Source organism: Cynoglossus semilaevis, chromosome 11, assembly GCF_000523025.1.
Source record: "Cynoglossus semilaevis isolate Cse_v1.0 chromosome 11, Cse_v1.0, whole genome shotgun sequence".
Classification (NCBI taxonomy): Eukaryota; Metazoa; Chordata; class Actinopteri; order Pleuronectiformes; family Cynoglossidae; genus Cynoglossus; species Cynoglossus semilaevis.
In genome coordinates this window covers 6,141,522-6,163,356 of record NC_024317.1, presented here as the reverse complement: position 1 = coordinate 6,163,356, position 21,835 = coordinate 6,141,522, and the positions used below count along the sequence as shown (strand labels likewise).

The following is a 21,835-nucleotide window of genomic DNA, read 5'->3' as shown; positions in this document are numbered from 1 at the left end:
CCTTGTACGGAGTGATGATGGAGTCACATGGAGTTTCATCATAGCTTCCGAGCCGTTCCCTTCCAGGAAAAGCCATCGCAATGTTATATTTTCTGGCAGGTTGTTATACATCGTGAGCATGCGGCTTCAACAGTGTGGGTGTGTGTATCAATTTGTTAGGCTTCCAGTGTGTCAGAAAATCCTCTTGCAGTCCTTTTCTTGGTTTCCTCTTAATGAGGACGGCCAGCCCAGGCGGTTTGCATTGGCTTTCAATTTACTGGAGCTCTGACTGTGCATGGGGAGGGTGGGCAGCAGATTGTATTCTCATACTGTCATCGCAGAGGGGGTTGGATCAGTGGGAAACAAAAAATAATATTTTCAGTATTCGCCTGAAGAAGTTGCTGTGAAAAGGATTAGGTCTGAACAATATCAGGAGAGATGGGAAATGAAACAACTTTTTTCCCACTATCAGCATAACCTGGGAAAAAAAACAAAACACAAAACCTGAGGGTATAATCCTAAGGTATATTCTTAAGGTTCACAGCTGTCGACTGACTGTCTAAGCAACTGTAAACCTAAAAAGTGTTAATGTACTCTGTCACCAATGAAAAAAAATCTTGTTCAAATATGTTTTAATCATTTAATAGATTTTCAAATTTTGTGCAAAAGGAATACATTTTGACTCAACCTTATTTACAGTATATTATAATATTTGCTTTGCTGTAGAACTGTAGTACAGCTTTACAGTACTTGATGTTTTTGTTTCAAAGAGCAGTATGCTGCTGGAGTTCTTATTTAGACCTGCACTGATCTCACTGTCTCCCCACAGACCAATAACAGAGAGGGTGCTTTCAGCAGCGGCTCATGAAAGTGCTCACATCATTTAAAGGTTGTCAAGGACAGCGAATTTGAGCAGACCATAATGTCGCCTTGTATCCGCAGGGAGTCCAGATGCCTTACACTGTGTGTTCTTGAAAATGCCTCTAAGCTCGTGCTGCCAACTACACGAGCTACAATACTCTGTGAAAACTAACAAGAAGGAAACACAGAAACGGCCTCTGAATGCTGGTTCCCAAGGGCTATGAAAAATTCACAGTGTACTTCCACAGTAGTGGCCGTAGCAGGCGGACAGCTGCTCGCTTGATTATTAGTTTCTCAATTATTTTGTTATTTTCCCTGTACACTGGATGGAAGGTGAATGGTTCTCAGCAAGTCATTATTTCCCCAAGGAGACTTGTGTTGGTTCTGCAACGATCTTCAGTAATACTGTCGATACGCACAGTATTTTCTTTACAGTCGTGGCTGTTTTCCTGCTCCATTGTCCTTCCAGCTGTCACCTGTGACTGTGCTGTGGAGAAATCCTTGTCACCTGTAGACAATAGCATAGTTATTAATACTCACTATTGGCAGGCTGGCCACAGCTGGAGTTTAGTGTTTCAAAACCAACATTTTATGGAGTGCCTTTTAGATTAAGATAAATATCCACCTTTTTCTTATTTATTTATTTGTTTAAAGCTTGTTTCTCTTTACTCCTCCATTGGGACTCCCCAGACTATTGGAGTCATTCATCATATTAGGAAAATGCCTCCTCCTAAAGGACTCTGTTCCAGGCTGTTTAAATGAGCCTCAATGAACGTTACAAGATGAAGCTGTATTTTTTTTTCTCTCCTCCATTTATTTATTTATCCCTGGTTATTCTTTACTCCCTTTGTAGCAATTGATTCACATTTTAAATCAGATAAATCATGATAAATTGTACTTCCTTAATATAGTATATATATATATATGTATATATATATAGTATATAAATATATGTATTTCTAAAACAGATTAGTAATTTGGACTTATGTCAAGAAAATTATTCAAATGTATAATATATGCAGTGTCACTCAGTAACATTCTGCTATTACATAGTATGAAGTAATTATATTTATGTAAATATTTAATAACACTGACTAATTAAGATCTGTTCAACATTTTTTTATGCCCCCCAAAAGAGTACTAAACATCTTGTTCAGGTTCAACAGCTTAATTATGAACAAAGGTACTGTATGAGCGCCACCTGCTTTGTATTGGAGTCAATTTCAGGTGCCTGTGTAACAGAGAGGAAGAAGAGAACAGCGGATGTATACGTTAACCTCACTGTGACACTAGAGCTGAAAATATCCCTCATATTTTTCTTTGACCTGAAAATGCTCGACTAGCTTGATTTATGCATTTCCTCTTCACTTCTTTTGTCTTATTCCTTTGCTTTTGATATTTAATAAGATCTTAATAAGAAACGACCAGCATCCTCTCTGTTCTGTTGTCCTCACTTCCATACTTTGCTGCTAGAAAACGTATGATAAAGAATGGCTTTGATTTGTTTGAGGAAATCATTTAAAATTCCAAAACAGTTTTCCCCAGATTTGTTTTTATTTAAGGTAAAGCAGCCATGACACCATTGACATGAAAAATATAAAGAAACATTCCTGTATATTTGTTCAGGGGCAGCTTTAAAGCATATTGGATTTGACAAAGCAGTGATGTCAGTGTTGTTTCACCGTTGGAGTTTCTTATAGACTGTGAATGCAGCTGTGATCAGCAGACAGTTGTGTCTAACTTGGATTTGTAAAAGCTTGTCGACATAATGCTCACTGTTTGAAAGATAACACCTTTTATAGAATATGCATCAGTAGGCTTTTCGAACAAGCTGAGAGGAACGGTGTTGTTGACACATTTATATTTGTCCTTGTCCTGTAGGGTTTGAGCACAGATGTTAAGTTATATCCTATTACACTGACTGTTTTTTTCTGCGTTAAGTGCACATTCTGTGATTTTGACCTGGGATCTCAAACTTAAACAGGGTTGTCTGAGGACCACCAGTGCAGGATTTGAAACCCTGCTAGAGATATAGTGTTGGACACTTTTTTTTATGCCAACCATATCCAAGAGACTAACATTGTCCACTTAATGAGAGACGCTGACAGGAGCGAGGGGAACTAAATGATGTAGAGCGTAAAATGAATAAGCCTAAGGAGCGAGATGGATGAACTAAGGTCATAATTAAAGGGGCAGTTTATTCAAAAAGAGATAAATGGGACAGAAAAGAAAGAATGGGGGGAAAAGGAAATTCTTGACTTTGCAAAACCTGGGACTGTTGGCTGACTGAGGAGAAATCACAGTGTGGCAGTTATACCCTACTGTCCAGCTCTAGTGCTGCATTCTCAGGTGTATTTCAGGAATCCCAGTACCACTCTGTTCTTGACCTGACTTTGACTCACACGCTGGGTTCGAAAACGTATAAAGTGAATCATCCACTGCTCCATAATTATCTTCTTCATACCTCCCTGGTGTAAACGTTAAATAAACGCGCCTCTCTCCTAAAGGGCAATGGCAAACATCTGCCTAGTGTTGGGTCAGGAGTTGTGTTTTTTTAAATCTCCTAGGAAGGATAAGAAAATGTTGATTTAATTTATGTCTTCAATTCTGTTTAAAGGAAAAATATGCACTATTTCTTGCTCATTGTTAGTCTTGTCATGGTTAGACTTGAATACTCTAGTATTCCGCCCATAAGGGCTAAATACCTGGAGTCAGTTAGAACTACAGAAGGCTCTTGAATTGAAGGTGAAACCCAAACCAGTCCATCTTCCTGAGATGTTTCAGACATGATGATCTAATAAAAGAATCACTTTCTATAAAATATAAACCTTGTTTTTTTAATATAGAAAACTGTAAATCTATTGATGAACAATATTTTTACTGTGAAATTTAGCCATACAAATAAAATATACTTGACCCGTCCAGATGTGATTTGACTTGACTTGACTTCGGACAGGCATGTCTGAGCCAGCACCCAATCATCACGTCCTTCAAATTACCTTTCAAGTGTGTTTTGCCACAGAGATGGTCATATCGTATTAAATATCTATTACAGGCTCGTCTTGAATGATTCTTTGTAACAGAAGAATACTCTCAACTGCTGCTCGCTGCCCAGGAATAAACCACATTTCCTGCGTGCAGGACTGAAGCCTTTTGAAGGAGACAGATGCTGCTGTCTGAGCTCCTGTTGATAATGTGTCCTGAGTGCCAACAGCTGGCACAGTCACTGCTTAGGAAAACTCACATGATTGAAACGCCACTCTGTTGTTTTGCACTTGTACTTATTATTCACAGTGAAGTTGATGATGCTGGGCTACAGCCATATGTTCATCCATTCCATTATTACCAAAGTATAATATATAATGATCAGTCCATCTGCTTCGCATCAGACTAAAAAACTAGTGTTGATCAGTGGGATCAAAATGATAAAATGTTTTTTTACGATTATTTTTACTTCAAAAATAGAACCCCGGTGCATCTACAGTTTGTGTTGGTTGTTTTCCCCTGAGTGCTGTTGTTCATCTTTCATTACAGTTTCTCATAATGCAGAACAGGGTTATTTTTAAATCTCATAAATATGCTCAGTGCAGATCACATTACTTTGATATGCGGCCATGCTGATCTTCCTGTCTTCCTGCGTCATCAGATGAAAATGAATAACTTTGCCAGCTGTGATTATAGTTTTCCACAGGCACTGAACACTGAACCTTAGCACTCCTGGAAATGTCTTACTGTGCAGCCGAATTACAAAGAATCAGTGCAGGAACCATTGTTGTTTTACAGATCTGTCAGACATGAAACGATGCTACGTGGTATTTGATTAAAGCTGCAGTAGTGACAGCTCAGTGTTAACAACAGCTCTGAAGCACAGTATCTGAGAATTCACCAGGGGGCGCTCATTCAGAGAACGTCAGTCAAGACGGTAAACCGATACCTGGTTTGATTGAAGGAACTGCTTGTGTTCTTATTGGAGAAAAAATATATAGTGGAGCTGGAGCTATCCACACTGTCCTTCTTAACATAAATTTACTGTGCAGACTTTTGATACATGAGGGGACATTATGTTGCCATGACAAATCATTTCATATTCCTGTTAATCATTTAAGCCTGTCAAGGAATTACTGTAAGTCCCAAATATGTGGCAGTGAGTCAGAACATGCACAAGCCTTTTTATTTTGGTTTTTACAAATGATTAATTATCACTTCATTTGTTTAATGTCTGTTGAATAATTATTCATCTACAAATTAAATTTAAAAACAATTAAAATTGAATTTGACTGTTTTGTGATGTTGATGTCACACATCATAAAATAATATAATATTTATATATTTTTTCTATATACCCATACCCTATAGTCAGTATACTGCAGAGAATACACAAGCCTAGAAAACCACAGGGGAGATCTGCTTTTCACAGTGTTGGTGGAAGCACAAAGGTTGAGTTTCTTTCACATTTTGCTGGAAGGAGGAACTTGGATATTTTTAGCAAAATATTACAGAAAACTCTGATGTAAAGGCAGGACTGGAGCCACGAAGACAGTCTCTAAAGTTTCTATATCCCACCTCTAAGCAGGAAACACTTAGATATTCATACTTTGTGTCATTAGTATTTTCATACTATTGTTAAAAAGCCTAAATCTAATATTTTGGCGTATTAGTACCTTTCTTTAGAAACTAATAAAGCTGTACTCTGTAACGCATTGACCGTACTGTGGGTCACTCAGGTTAGCCACTAAGACACTGTGACCTAAATCTTACAATGTAAGTAAATGGTTGTACCATTCACTCCTTCTAATGATTTTGCTCTTGACCATAATGAACATCGGACATCTCTCCTGAGACAGACACAGGAAACTTGTGACAAGCTGAAGGACTAACTAAGAACCAAACACGTAGCCCATAACGTCCCCTGAGGTTCCTGGGACTCTTTAGTGGAGGCCAGACCAGGTGAACAGTCTGTAATTGTCATTCTGCTGCTCCCAGAGATGCACAGGAAGTTGTAGAAAATGGATGAAGGGAAGCACATGGCTTTGGTGTCTTTTGACTGACTGTGCCCTCAGGAGTCCTGCCCTTGATGCACCACTCCATGAGGCCGGGCAGTGGTCTGATTTGTCAGGGTGAGATGTACTGTAGAGATGGAGCAGAAAAGGAGGCGAAAAAGGTAAAGAAAGAAAAAAGATGACAGATGAAACAGAGCTGGGGTGAGCTGAGAGACAAAAGAAAGCAAGTAAAACACGTTTTTTCATAATATTCTGGATCCTTGCTTCACTCCCTATATTCTTACGACGGAAAGCAAGTAAAACACGTGGCTTTGAACTGGGAAACATTTTCTTTATACCTTCCCACATACACACGTACATCCTACACCATGACCTGTCAAAAAACCCTTAGACAAACTGACACAACAAAGCAAATTTAATCTATATACACTGCAAAACTTTGAATTTGTTTGTATTGAAAACCTCACTTTTTTCATAATATTCTGGATTCTTGCTTCACTCCCTATATTCTTACGACCTTAGTGAGGCTGCGGTGTGTCGGTCAATCCTCCGATCTCTTCACCACTAAGCCACAGGTTGAACTGAAAGCCTTTTTTTCTCAAACAAAAGAAACATTTGAAGTTTGTGAAATGTATAGCTTTTTTGTGTTTATGAAGAATCGGCTGCCGATCATTCACTGTCACAATATTTTTCACTTTTTGTGCAGCTCTTTTCACAGAGGTTCCACACGACATCACGACGCAGAGCGGAGAAGATGTAGAGATGGCTTGTTCCTTTAGGGGAGCGGGTTCTCCGTCACACGCCCTGGAGATCCAGTGGTGGTACATAAAGGACCGGCAGAAGGAATCATCTCAGATCACCAACAATGTGAGTTCGTATTAACGACTGAAAAGGTTGACACTGTTTACAAAATATTTAAATGTTGATATTTTTCAGATATACATATTTGTAATTTTCAAATTGGATAAAAAAGATGCTTTTGTGTATCAAAAAATTTGCTTTTACTAATAAATATTTTTTTAATCAGCACTATTTTTTCTTACTGGACTTTATTACAGAGCTACAGAGACTGTTTTACCATCAATATTGTAGTATTCTCTGCTGTACTTCTTTTCCATTTGTACATCACAAAATCTCACATGTAATAAGAAATACAACGTTAGCCATGGGAGAAACTCTCTGGCGCCCAAACAAAAGGATAATTACTGATTAGCATTTTTTCAGCAGTGGAGAAACAGGTTGACTCTCCCGTCATAGGGGAACTCTGACTCCCCTGTTGTGTCTACAGACAATGTAATTGGCACTGAGAGAGAAATAGATTTTCAAACTCTGTCTGCTCCATGCATAATTCATACCAATGCCCAGAAGAATACCTCGGTGTCTCTGCATCGCTTCCAGTTTACTGGTTCATAGGCTCGTGCTTCTTTCATAAATCTAATGTACTGTACATATGCACACAAAGCTCCTGGTGGTGGGACGAGTGTACCACAGGTTATGATGGTTAGTAAGTAAAGGAAAGATACAATTTTTTACAAACCCATACAAGTATGAGTATTTTTATTTGTGTACTTGCCGATAGTTTGTATCCATACTTCCTTTAAACTGCTGACCTACTTATACAAAATACGTAAAAAAAATACGCTGTCACAGTGACACGTATTCTAGTACGAGTATTTGAATGAAGTATCAGGCCTGACATCAATACTACATGTTGATTAACTGTAGTTCACAGCTGTTTACTTTGTTTCTGTGCAGGTTGTGCCCGAGGAGGAGAGATCCAACAGAGCTACCAAAATAAGTGTAAGTTTGAAGTTTGACAGACCAATACCCGTCCGCAAACCAGTGGTTTGGAAACCCTGACTTAGAAAATTACATAGAAGATTTGAAACCATCAGATAAACTGGTTGAACTCCTAAAGTTAACCCTGTTTTCAACCTTCAGGTTGTAAAAGTGGCCGGCAGCAACATCTCCCACAAGCTCCGTCTGTCCAGTGTCAGGACGTCAGACGAGGGCACGTACGAATGTCGTGTCATCGACTACAGCAGCACCGTGGTGAAGGACCACCGTGTCCGCGCGTACCTCCACGTGGAGCCGAAGAGAGGTCACGAGTTGGACGTCATTAGTCTGCAGGAACATCAAGAACATCAGTCGATTCCGCAGCGTGACACAGGGGTCCAAAAACTGAAGAGAAGATCGAGCGAGAGCATCACTGACTGTAATGACAGCTGCGTACTGTAGAGGGTCCAGTCTCCTTATCTTTTTTCTCTCTGTATGTCTGCATGGTGAAGGGACAGGAATTAACAAACCCATCGTGGCAGAGCCGAGCCATTTACTGCACCTGGAGCCTGTGTTTCTCCTCATTTGTTGCCCTGTCCTGCCGTGCTGTTGATGCTAACACGGGGCAGAATTTTATCAAAACTTACTGCACATTATTTCGTTTTTCTGTTTGTCCCTGTGCTTTACCTTGTTGTAATATATTTTTGTATAGTGACAGCTATGCTATAACAAAGCAGGTTAATTCTGTTTGTCTGGCTCACACATCCTTTATTGACCAAACACCCAAAACATGCAGTAAATGGCTGAGTGGACAGTCAGGCTTGTTATGGCTGTCATCATTTACAGCCTGAACCCACTGATCCAGACCGCCGGTGTCCACTCTGTTGTTTTTACATCTTCACTAAAAGTTGTAGCATTTTAATGTGAATGCTTCTAAGGGTTTTTTTTTTATTTCTGACAAACTCCCAAATATCTTATGTCTGTAAATGAAAACATGTCAATCACATTTCCAGCAAAATTGAAAGTGAAAATACACAAATACAGAATTAGAACGAGATCATTAGTTAATAGTTTCTGCATTTTTTGAAGCGCACACCAACTTTCCAGTGATGCTGTTCGCACACGTGCTACTGACGAGTTTGATGTTGACGCTGTCGCCTGTTTTGTATATTCTGCCTCTGCACCGTAAAATTTTTACTCTGCACGACTAAACCAAATGACTCTACAGTCACAGTTATGGATTGTTTACGTTGTCAGTCATTTTGTCGTCATCACCTCACCAACTGTTATGTATATATAAATATGTAATTTTTGACATGTTACATGACTTTTTTTTGTTCCCACAAATGCTACTACAGTATTTATCTGTACATTAATTTGAAATACTTTGGTCTTTGTATTGTTTTGCCATCTTACGTTGAAGTTTAAAGTTGTTGTAGTTCTGAAATCAAGTTGAGACGGTTTGGACATTGTAATAAAATTTAAATTATTGAAATAACAAGTTTTACAGTGGTTGTCATTTTTTTGTTTGTATGTTCATCTATAAAGTGAGATGTAGTATCTTTGCCAATATAATAAAAATAAATAAGCTTTATATCAAAACCTTTAATAAAAGTTAGTAACTATGACTATTATAATTATTCAAAAAGGCTGATTTTACTACAGCATTTGTTTCTGAACTGTGACACAGCTTTGACACATGAACACTGCAATAGAGCTGATATATTCACAATAAACTATAGCCCTTAATTTAAAATTCAAATGCAGGAGTTGACATGCTGCAGTGTTGCAAACTAACACGATAAATGGTTTTGTTAGTTATAAACTTTTTTTTTCAATAAATGAAAACTAAATTCAGATGTTACTTTTAAAGTATTTCAAAGCCCAATATAGCTGTCTCTCCTGAGTAATCAGTGTCATCACACTCACCTGTTCCCTGTGATCACCTGTTCGTCATCTTCTAACCTGGAGCCCTGGGTATAAATGCCTGCCCCTCACTCTGCCCTGGTTGGGCACTTGGGATTGTTGAATGCAGTTTGGGGTAATTGCATGGTTTTTCTGCTTGTGATTTTCTTGCATGTGATATTTCTGGTTGTTGCCCCTGCTAGCTTACTTCTGGTTGTTGTTCTTGATTATTGTTGTTGTTGTTTTCTGCCTGTTCCTTTGTTCTCCTGTAGATTGCCTCCTGATTTAGGTTTGAACTTAAATAAACTGTCTGCAAATGATCATGTCTCTCAAGTGTTGCATTTGGCTCCTTCTTGTTTTCTGATTCCTCACCTCATGTGACGTGTGTGTGTATTATCTTATCGATGTTTGAGTTTAATCTGTATGAGAAAGTTTAAGTTGACTTAAAATGTGAAGTCGGCGGTAAAGTAACGTCCAACTGTTCACCTCGTTCTATCCTGCATAGGTCGTTCTGCATGGACCAAAATAATATATTTTTGTTGCTCTTAAAAACATATACACTTTCTGACCAGAAGATGGCAGCACATGCCCGATTGCTCAGCTTACCGCGTGAAACTTCCGCTGCACGAATGCTCGTACTGTTGTATGATAACACAAAAATGTTCATGTTAAAATGTTTGTCAGCTCTGTATTTTTGAACTAATCTAAAGGTTTTTTAACCAAACATTTGCTGCAGGTCAGTGTTCACAACAGAGAAAACCTATATATTTATATCCGTTTGTTTCATTAAAGACGGTGGGTTTAACATTAATAGTTATTAGTTAACTGGTTTATAGAAGTAATGGTTGAGACATTCTCTCGATTTGTCAAATTATATTGTACATAGGAAATATCAGGAAAACAACTTTTTGGGCAATTCATTTCATCACCATTTATTGACAGCGTCTAATAATAAAAATAGAAAGGGACCCGATTCAAACAGAGTATTAGATGGAAAGTTTCGCTTAAATTGTGCAAAAAAGCATGCCTTGCATAATGTCTGAAGATGAATGAAAGATTTAAAAACAAAAGCTGCGGTGAGTACAGAACAGATCGGCCCACAGCTGGGTCAGCCTATTTACCAATGATTACATTTCTGTAGCCTTTGACGTGACATAACTTGCTGCTGTTGAAGTCGACCACCAGCTTTCTCAGTCCACTGTGGGTGGGAGTGAAGTAAATCTTCACCTTAGCGTCCTCTCCTGGTCCAACTGAGCAGTTCAGTCTGTGGGATGAATGGTTTTAAAACATTACGTTTATGACACAAACACATGTGCACATAAGGTTGTAAAAAAATATTTGAACAGCAGAGTATCACAGACGGAGACATGTATGACTACTTATGGACAGGGAGTAGACGGATGTTTAACCTACTCAGACTCGAGGGAGTAAAATTCAATATAATAAAAATGTTGATGTTTATCTGGCCAAGCCTTAGGACAATTTGTTTTCACCATGTATAGTTACATTGCAGTTAAAAAAAAAATCTTTGCTTTGCCTAAAACAAAGAGGATCAGGGTATTGTTCATGTAATGGATTTTTTAGTGCATTTTTTATTTGTAGTACTTCAGCTTCTACAAATACTTGCTGTATTTGTAGAGAAGGGATAATTGGACTAAAAGCTAATTTGGTCAAAACAGTCCACTTTATTTGCTCTGAGTTTGACTTGGAAAAAAGTTTCGGGGTGAAATATGTGCTGTACAAGTTTACTTCAGGGCTACGGTCGATTGAGACCCTCGTACCTCTCAGAGATGATGTTTCCCCCGGTCAGGTTGGAACCCTCGATGCTGAAGCAGCAGTTCTCCAGAGACTCAGGCAGTGGGTTTTTCAGTGTAATCTCTGCAGCAAGTTTCCGTTTTACCTTTGGTTCACCCAGGATCTGCAGAGAACGAACATCTGAAGGTGTTAGTCGATGAATCGCTCTGAAACAGAGCAGCTGAGCACAAACCAAACCCTGTACTGTGGAACAATCAACCACTGGGGGCTGATAATGGATATTTTGTGTACTTTCCAAATATTTAATAAGTAAGATAATATGTTTGTATATTTAATAAGTAGGGTTGTCCGTTATTAACTTTTGGCCGATATCTGATATGCAGACATTGTCCAAACAAACAAACACATTTCTGATTCTAATATCACCCAATACCGATATAGGCCTTATAATATTTATTTATCTGTACAAACCAATGTATGAGTATGAGATGAAATAAATGAACTGCAATGCTGCCATCTAGTGACTTTTACTTTAAAATACAGCCATTTATCCCCAAAACTAATTTCAGGGCACACCTCATATGGCGCACTCAAGCATTGTGTTATCAGGTTTTCATTAGAACTCAAGCATTGTGTTTTCAGGTTTTCATTATTGGTGGAAAAACTGATAACAATTTATTTATATACAATATTATTTACGAAACTACTTACCGTGACTTTGATTTGGGGATCTTCCAGCACAATATTTCTCACTGCAAGTGTTGTCTTTCCACTGGAGTAGTCCCACAACATGGCAGCCAAACGAATTGCATTGTCTGAAGTGAGTTGTTCGCTGTACTTGGAATAGTTGAGTCTGAGTGGAACCTTTCTCCCTGAGAGGACAGGACGTAAAATGACATAAAGGAATGTTTTATAAATATATATAAGAAAGAAGTTTGACAAACCAAAGTTAACCTATTAATCGACTAAAACCTGACTAATCATAGAGTTGCTGTGGATTAAGCACTTTTTTTTTTTTGTGATTTTATTTCATCCAATTTGAGTGGCCCTCCGACAAATATAGTCTGTGACCCGTGGTTTGAAGCACTGATGTTGGTGTCTGACTCTCGGTCTCACCTTCTCCTGGGGAGAGTTCCACGTTGAGAAGATCTTTATATCCACAGTTCCCTCCCAGATTGCCATTGTAGGACACAGCGCAGGCGCTCAACAACAGGCGGTACTTCTTGTCACTGTGGGTGTTGTTAGTAACTACGGCGAACACGTCGAAGTCGCAGCCCTTCCTCATGTCTTCAGACACCTTGATGGTGATGAGCTGATCTTGATTCAGTTGTTGATGGTGCAGCTTGTTTTGGTGGTTGGCCTTTTTGAAAGCCTTCCGCTCCTCATCAGAACCTTAGGGAATGAGGGATTACAGAATGTCAGTATACTATAGAGTCTGTTAGTCGTTCTAAATGGAGTTCACCTGTTCTTCCTGTGGGTGTTACCTTTCCTCTGAGATGCTACGGTTTTCTCTCACAGTCCAAAAACAGGTAGTTCAGATAAATCATCCAGTCAGGGCTCTCAAAGTGCTTTTAACTAGGGATGTCCGATATTAACTTTGTGCCGATATGCCAATATTGTCCAAACTTAATTTACGATTCCCATATCTACCGATACCGATATAACGGGGCAGTGGTGGCCTGGTGGTTAAGGAAGTTAAGTGCAGCCTGCTCACTAAGGTGATTGGTTAAACAATGTTTCTCAATTATTTTCCGCTATGCCCCCCCACGGGACAAATGTCTTTCCACCCCCCCACCTGGATTTAAATATTATTGAATGCCTTGTAATATTTATGTATTCATCTGTACAAACCACTGTATGAGTTGCTGGTATCAGCATTCTGCACACAATCAACTGATTATTAAAATAGATTAATCAAATGAGCTGCACTGCTGCCATCTAGTGACTTTCACTTATATTTACACCCATTTTTCCTCAAAACTATTTGATAAAAACCAGGCATTGCGTTATCGGGTTTTCATCACTGGAAGAGTGATTAGGCCGGTATTATCGGTCATCACTACTTCAAACTCCAACAAGTGCGCCTCCTGCAGGTCAGGAGGCACACCGGAGGATGTGGATTTATTTTTACTCAGACTGGTTTTATGGTGCATCTGTGATGGGGGCGCTGTTTTTTTTAAATCTACCTTCAGGATATTTGTACAGATGGGTGACATCCTCTCTGGCATCGCTGCCCACACTCTTGGTGCTGATCTTTTGTCCGACCAGTGAAGTGGTGGTGACACGGGATGTGCTCCCATCTTTCTCCTTCTTGAAGGTGAGGACATCCGCGTTGACCTCCGCAAAGACAAACACTGCGTCATAATTAAACGTGAGCTCTCCCTCCTTGATGGCTTTGACAGGGACGGGGCCACAGCAGTACACTCCTGACGGAGACATTAAATCAATGTTAGATGAAGTTTTATCAACTGGTACTCGGTGGATCCTTCGAGTGTTTTTCACAGTACCATCACTTTTCTCCTGGGGTGTTGGGTCACTGGCCTGCCAGCCATTAAAGCCAGGCTTGAGGTCAGGTCGGGTCATCCAGCTCTCCACCCAGCAGTGATAGTTCCTACAGACATTAAACACAATGGTTATTGTCTTGTTCCTTGGTTTTAGTGAGCTAAGGGCAGATGACTTGTCTGCTTCCTCGTTCATCATCCTACACATGACACACGTCTTACGTTAACATTTCCTCCTGAAACTCACCAGACCATGTCTCTGGATTGCATGAGTTCTCCCTTTTCATTGACAAACCGTTCAATCACCAGGTTATTGTTGGTGTCGTGGGCTGACAGGTAGTTGGTGATCACGCGGCAGGGAATGCCAAGAGCTCTGGAAACTGACAGGAAATAGAAATCCAGGCGATGGATTCAGTGATACTCTGAGGCATGTTGGTCTTTGTGCTGTGCATGGAGTACATGGTATATGTTACTGAAAGGTCAAATCAAAGTCAGTGATAGGCTCTCACCTGTGCAGGCGACTGCGGCAAACACCCAGCACTGTCCGTAACGCACAGGCTCACAGGATTGTGCATCCCAGTTGCGCAGGATCTCCACACTCCCCCTCCAGGACAGGGGGCTCACACCTCCTTCATAATCATTTTTCCAATTCCCCAGCAACACCCCCTTGTCATCATTACAATTGATCTGAAAATCAAAACAACAGGTTGTCGGCCATCATTTACGCAGGCACCGAGAACTGTTTCTTTTAGCGCACACACAGAAACACCATAACACTCACCATAGCACTTAGAACTCTGGACACATAGATGGGGTTCCTCCTGCCAGAGCAGTCTTTACCTGGGTTTCTTTGATATTTTGGATTCATGTCCAGAATCCTCAGACAGACATCAAGGATCCCACTTTCAAACTAAAAAAAAAAAAGAAAAATTCCATCTTAGCTCTTCATCAACTGGTCAACATGTCCTGAATTACTTCAAAACTATTACCTTGCAGTGTTATCTAATTAAACACCTTTCATTAAAACATGTTTATTCTTTCAAAACAAAGTTAATTCAATTTCAAATCAGTGCAATTTGTTCATTGTGGCACAAATATATTAAATATATCACACAGTGATAAAAAAATTGTTTCCCTTACTGGCAGCCACTAATCTTCCCACTTTATCAAAAGCAGGCACTTGAGATAAAGTAAGTAAAGTAAACACATCATCATTACCCATTTGATAAGTGGTTATTGACTTTAATCAGAAAATACACACTTCAAGCTCCGACACTCAGGCTAACAGTTGGCATGTGTGCCGTGGTGTGAGCTGTGTTGGTACCTGGCCAAAGTTCCAGGGAGAAGGTACTGTGTAATTGTGATCGCCACGAAAGATGATTCCATCTTGAGACATGATGTATTCTTCCAAACTGGTCTCATCGTCCAGGTAGACTGCATCACCTACGATCGTGAAACAGCACAGACACAGAGCAGTGAAGAGGAGCACAGCATTAGTCAGAGTGAAATGTTCTGCCATCAAAAATCTATAAGTAAAGTCATTGTTCCAATCAAAGTTATTTACGTTTCTATCTATAGTATTCTAGTCCACACGTGTCAAACTCAAGGCCTGCGGGCCAAATGCAGGCCATCAAGTCACTTCATGTGGCCCACAGGAACATTTATTAATACGATTAAAGTAATGACATTTATTCAGTCTTCCAGTTACGAGGGGAACTGTATTGCTGATGCTGATGGAATAAATTTGACACCCCATTCAAATGTATTTTATTTATTATTTTAGTTTACTTTAGTCCTGTTTATTTTTTTATTTTAGTCTATTTTTTTTAAATATTCCAGTTCAGCTTTTGTATTAGTCTTGTCCAGTGTATTCTCCCTCTGGTATTAAAAACCAACTCTCAGAGCATTCTGGAATATATGATCTGTACACATGATCGCGCTGCATGACAACTTGACGTATGGTGTATGGTGTGAACTTACCTGCACACCAAGGGTTAAAGAGCAGGATGAACTCGATCCGTGCTGACGGGCCCAGGGTCAGGGTGTAGCGGCCTATAGGAGCATCGGGGGCGGAGCAGATGCACAGAGCCACCGTGTCTCCACAGGGACTGCTGCTGACTGCAGCACTCCAACAAGAAGTGTCAATGCTGTCAGACAGACCAAATACGGCTCTGGTGCCATACTGTTCAGAGGGCTGAGGACCTGTGTGTGACAGAGGATGTTAAACAGTGGAACCATGACTTAATGAATAAGCTAATTGATGTTTCCAAGTAACTTGACTTCTGGGCTTAATGAATAAGCTAATAGATGTTTCCAAGTAACTTGACTTCTGGGAAAATGGAGAATCCCCCTCTGCCCCCCCACCCCCACTATGCTCCATTTAGAACAACTACAGTATCTAAGGAATGTCCCTCTGATCTGGCAGCATCTCTGTGAAATTTAATCTAATAGACATGAAAAACTAACAAACTTTTAAAACTATTTGGCTTCGGTGAACTTTGAAGTTACCTAAACTGTGATTAACATTTCCAGAAATGATGACTGATCACTTTCTTCTCACTGGGTGGCCTTAAATAATCCCACTCCCACCCATTAAAAAAAAAAACTCCTTGACTTTGAAAGGCTGGTTATGTTATCTGAATTGTTCACATGGCTTCCTATTGGCAAGCAGCATTTCCTGTCTGAGCAGAAGGCAGAAAGAAGAAACAGTCGCCGTATCGCATTCAGTATGACAAGTTTAGCCAAATATTCCACTGTATGTTATGATTTCTCCTATGCTGATGACAAGGTATCAGAGGTCTTCCAACAAATACAGCAAAAACCAAGTTACAGCAGCAAAGGATTCAATGAAAACAATGGAAACGACAACACAGTGTCCCACATGAGTGTCAATGTGTTGAGGTGACTGCATGATGGAATATCATAATATTCCAGCTTTTCATCCCTCCTTCCCTTCAGCGGACAACCTTCATGTAGCTCACGGTGTTTTGTCAATCCGGTGTTGGATTGTTTTCACATATTGTGCTTATCACTTCTTTTTAACTCAACAATTCCAGCAATGTCCCTTGCTCTAAAATCCCCAGTATCTCCAAACAATTAGCAGATGAGAACTGCCGGTGAGAAATGATTTTCTCTCACGAATCACAGAAGAACTACCTGTCTCAGCGGTCAGGTCCAGTTTGCTGACCCCTGGCTGGAAGCTGCCAGAGCGCAGATACAGGCTGATGGAGAACGGTTGGCCTCTTCTCAGGATCAACCGATCTACACCGTTCAGATCAGTGCGATGGTCGGTGTTGTTGATGTCGCACTCCAGATCACAGCGATCGATGTCCAGAACTGTGGACCAGAGATAGAGAAACACTGGTCAGGATTATAAATGAATTCTGTGGAAAATGTTAAAAAGCAAAAAAGTAGCAAACATGATACAGGTGGTTTTAAAGGGTTAACACTGGGTCCTTTTGGATGACAGGATGACAGGTGACAGTCCACCACTGTCTCCAGTCTGAGACACTGAGTCACTGATTAACTCATAGGTCAATGTGATGAAAGAACCTGGAACCGATGTAGAAATTCATGTTGAAACAAATGAATTTCCATTCAAACAATGAAACTTTGTGTTGGTTTTAGAAGGTTGTCAGTACTCTACTATTGGTAGTCGTAGTAGTAGGATTTCACCTGTCGCTACTGTGAAAGTGTATTTAAATATTCCCTTGCCCTGGTGGTCTTTTCTGGTAAGATGACGACGTGTCACAAAGCCTTCACTGTGAACTCAACAAAAGGTCAATGTATAAACATTGCAGGAGGACTTACATTATTTCACTTCATTATAATGTGTGCAAACATGGTGCTCCCCATCCCCCCACTCTGCTGAGAATATCCCACCCTCCTATTAGGTGAAGTGTCAGAGTCACAGCTGTGGGCGAGGCCTGAGTAAACACAGACATGAGCCGCAAACACATCCTGCTGCTTTACGTGGAGACTGGAGAGAATTAAAGCTTGACTTCTCTGATGTTCTACTGATGTTTAGCTGACGTCAACCTCAGGTCACTGCCGACATGAACACACAGCTGGTGTGGCTAATCCAGACAGATGCCTTTAGGTTGATGACAATGCTGCCTCTGGGGTAGAACTGTTCAGTCAACAATAAAAGCCCATGAAACTTAAAACTAATTAAAATAAATTAAAAAGGAATATCTACTAAATAACTTATATAAAGACAGAAGATAAGTAGCTACAAATTAGCCAACGGCTGTGAGAACATTAACTGTAAATCCTGTCAAACGTATTAACAAAAGGTTTTTCAAACTACATAGCTAACTAGTTTTGAACCTAGCTAAACATAGCTACCTAGCTAACCGAAAGCTGAAGGAAATGCTAAATGTCAGCCCAAATATTCCCCTTAAAGTTGCTAACACATGCCACATGGACCACATGGTGGAGGAGTGGCTAGTACTCTTACCTCACAGCAAGAGGTAACTGAAGTTCTATCTGAAGGAACTTTACCGTGCACGGCCTCTGGGTGAGAGAGTTTTCTCAGGTTTCATACCATTGTCCCAAAACTTCCAGGATTAAAAGGATTAAGTTAAGAATTAAAATGAATTTTGAAAGTAAAAATGCAGCTGACTTTAAGGAAGTTAAGGATTAAAATTAATTTTGAAAGTAAAAATGCAGCTGACTTTTTAAGGAAATATTTCAGAGAAGCAGAACGTCCCTATTGAATTTCTGTTCTGTTTAGTTTTAAAAGCGCCGCAGCCTTGTATAGCAAATAAAACAGATGCCCAGCTGAAAACAATGGAAAAACAATCAGGATGATTAATAACACATGAAAATCTGGGACGTAGAACTCAATTAAATAGAGTGATGATGTAACCATGGTCTGACCTCATCTTCCTTGTAATTATTTTGGGGGGCCCGACCGCGGTTACAGTAAATGATGCCTTTAGCGTAGCACGTTGTTAGCGACGATGCTCCGAGGCTTCACCAGATGATGAACGTAAAGTGATGCCAAACTGGGTAAATACGTTTTATTGGCTTTCACTCTGTTTCTACACACTGTGATATCAAACACATCAGACCGAGGTCCCACGGCCGTGACCCTGAGCCACCTCCTCGGCTGAACCAACCACGACGTCTCTGACTGCACTGGTGAAGCATGAGCCCAGTTAGGTCAGCAAAACAAAATGCCACAAGTGTCAAAAGAGCCAGACCTGAACTCGGAAAATAAATAAACTGTATTTTAAGTTCCGCAGTGACAGCCTCGCTGCATTCATGGGCTCCGTCAAAGACCTGTACAGTTTACAGTCTACAGGACTCTTTCTTTAATGCAGTTTGTTTGTACAGTAACGTTACAGTAAAGTGATGGAGAGAAGAAGCCTGTTTTCAGCCTTACATAATAACAAAGACAGACTTGTTTCTCTGTAAATAACTGCACCTGCACTGTGTAGGGACTGTATTGCAATTTTGTTTTTTTGTTTTAAGTATTACTGAGTGCTTTCTTAATTCTAGTGCTGTCTAATTATTGCAATTTTGAATCTGGTTAATCACAGAGTAACTGTGAGTTAATCAAGATGAATTGTGATAAATCATGACTGTAATTCATCATGATGACCTGATCATCATCATCATTCCTGAATTTGTCAAAACAGTGCTCTCTGTTTAACACAACGAGAAAAAACATGCAGGTATGTGTTTAGAACAGTCCAGCCTGTCTCAGCCAAGAAATTGTTGTCTCTTAGTAAAAGCACGTATATACGTATTCCACGTATATTTTCTTTAATTATATTTTATTTGTATTTTGTGGCTAAAGTAAGACCTAAAAGACCTAAAAAATATTTTTGTCTTTTTAATTTTAACATGTTAAAAATGATTGCAGCTAAGTTGACAGTTAACGTTACAGTTTGGACGGTTCGGAGATGACAACACATTTGGACAAAGATCAATCGGATAAGTGGAGTTGGAGATGGAGCTGCCAGACAGCTGTGTAAAAGAGGAGATGAATGCATGTGGAGGAGGACACGCAGATGATTAGTGTGTAAGGAGGAAGGAGGAAGGAGGAAGGACCATACCATAGATTATGAGGAGTGTAATCTGTTTTGTCAGAATCTTAATCTCAGTTTGCCGTTGTTAGAAATCGAACAGTAATTCTTTGCAGTTTCCCAAAGTTTTCTTAGAAAAACAAAACAATTTAAAAAGTGCTCAGAAATGATCAGGCTACTTATAACAGCCTTAAACTCTCGTTAAGGATGCTGTGGGGCATTTACAAGGCCTTGTACCAAACTATTCCTAGAATGTGTATGTGTGTGTGTGTGTGTGTCTATAAAGAGAGCAGCAGTAAACCGGTGAATGCTCCCAGCTGGTCCCAGCACAGCAGCCATCGTCAAACACGAGGGTGAAACATTTTTCAGATGCTCTTGTCTCCCGGGATCAGATCAGATTGATGACCGCTGCACAGCTCAGCGGCTCGGTGGTGATGTGAGACGTCTGTAGTGACACTGCCGCCTTTGTAAAGCCTCACATGTGATGATGACTTTGTCTGCAGCAGCAGCTCAGTGAAAATCTTTCACTTCGCACGCAGAGACAAAATATAACAGTTTCCACACAAGATACGCGCAGGGAATAATAATTTAAAAATATCAGTATTTCTAGATAAACACATGCAACTACATCATTGAAAAAAGAAAGTTAAAGATCTCCTCAATAAATGAATAAAAAGTGCGTCCACTTCAGCGGGAGCCTGTGCAGACTCACCTTGAGCCATGGCTGCTGCAGGTGACTTGAACTGCGTCTCTGTCTGTCTCTGTGTCCAGCGCAGACGGGAATGTTGAGTCTCAGCCTGTGGTTATCTGGCTTTTTATGTAGTCCTGTGTTCGGCACTAACTCAGTCAGTCAGTCAGTGTGATGGTGGGCGTAAAGCGACCCTCCCCCAGTAACAGAGAAATCCTTCTGCCTCCGCAAGTGCGCACTAGAACGAACATCTGTCATCTGGACTGTCTCTGACTCAGTTCGATGGTGGTGATTATCAACATACTCAATGATTAATGGAAAATAAATGAGTGAATTGATGAGTCTGTTAAGCAACTTTGGGCACTGATGGTCATGTCTAATAGTGAAACGAGAGCCAGAGCTCAGGCCAAACCCAGAGAGTGGAAATGAGTGTCTCTGCCAAGACATTTCTGACAGGGTTATACTATATATATATATATATATATATATATATTTCTTTTTCCTTGTAATTCAAAGCTTAAGCAAAAAACCCACAATACATATCTTAGTTTTTATTATATATATTTTTAGTTTAACGATCATAACAGAACAGTTTGAGCTAAAATGTGATTTCTTTTTAAAGCATTATATGGAGCTGAATTTTGGGACTGTATATAATTATCACGTAGGAGTTTCTCAACACTGAGCGTGTGTTTACGTTGCACATTTGGGGAGAAGAATTTTCCAACACCTGCCTGTGTTTACTGTACTTCACTAAGCTTATTTAATGAACCCACTGCTGAATACAGTCATTGACTCTGTTCATCTCACTTCTATTAATAACCTAATGTTTCCAACTGCCTGTAACCCTGAATCCTCAATGAGCTTCTCCTTATTTGCTTATTTTTAGGGATGTCCGATAATATCGGCTCACCGATAATATTGGCTCGATATTAGCAAATTATTTCTAAGAATCGTTATTGGTTTTTCCTCCGAAAATGAAAACCTGATTACACAATGTCTGGGTTTCGTCTGATGATGTGTGGACTAAAATAGTTTTGGAAATAAACGGCTTTATATTAAAGTGAAAGTCACTAGATGGCAGCATTGCAGCTCATTTAAATAATCTCTCACTCATGAAGTGGTTTGTACAGATCAATAATTAGGCCCATATTGGTATCAGTTAGATATCGGAATCGCACATTTTTGGACAATGTTGGATACCGGCAAAAAACTTCATATCAGACATTTTTACATTTGAAATTTCATGAGGAAATAATGATCCAGACTATTTCTGTTTGTGATAAGTTTGAAAAAGAATAAAATAATCTTTATTAAAAAAAAACTCCACATGAT

General features: G+C 39.8%; 2 protein-coding genes across 2 annotated transcripts in view; one reads left to right on the top strand and one right to left on the bottom strand.

Moving 5' to 3' along the window:
- The window catches only part of vstm2lb (V-set and transmembrane domain containing 2 like b), a 12,514-nt gene extending 3,397 nt beyond the window's left edge, over positions 1-9,117 (top strand). The window contains exons 2-4 of the mRNA XM_008320239.3: positions 6,547-6,707; positions 7,596-7,640; positions 7,782-9,117. Coding sequence (XP_008318461.1) covers positions 6,547-6,707; positions 7,596-7,640; positions 7,782-8,078 — 503 coding nt within the window. The 3' untranslated portion in view covers positions 8,079-9,117. The remainder of the gene's footprint in view (positions 1-6,546; positions 6,708-7,595; positions 7,641-7,781) is intronic.
- A 1,309-nt stretch (positions 9,118-10,426) lies between these two features.
- Positions 10,427-20,696, bottom strand: tgm2b (transglutaminase 2b). Its single transcript, XM_008320240.3, has 13 exons — positions 20,525-20,696; positions 16,934-17,113; positions 15,758-15,979; positions 15,102-15,220; positions 14,559-14,687; positions 14,287-14,464; positions 14,025-14,157; positions 13,784-13,887; positions 13,463-13,702; positions 12,393-12,668; positions 11,988-12,148; positions 11,303-11,439; positions 10,427-10,785 (listed from the first exon to the last, which is right to left on the bottom strand). The coding sequence occupies exons 1-13, from the start codon at positions 20,532-20,534 to the stop codon at positions 10,635-10,637; spliced, it is 2,040 nt and encodes a 679-aa protein (XP_008318462.1). The 5' UTR covers positions 20,535-20,696; the 3' UTR covers positions 10,427-10,634.
- Between the last annotated feature and the right edge of the window lie 1,139 nt (positions 20,697-21,835).

Bases quoted from the DNA above. Each gene is read 5' to 3' on its own strand.
- tgm2b (XM_008320240.3), bottom strand. The intron at 14,688-15,101 runs GTACCAACACAG...TTTTTTTTTTAG, and splicing joins CTCCCTGGAACTTTGGCCAG to TTTGAAAGTGGGATCCTTGA. The intron at 10,786-11,302 runs GTACGAGGGTCT...TTCATCCCACAG, and splicing joins GGAAACATCATCTCTGAGAG to ACTGAACTGCTCAGTTGGAC.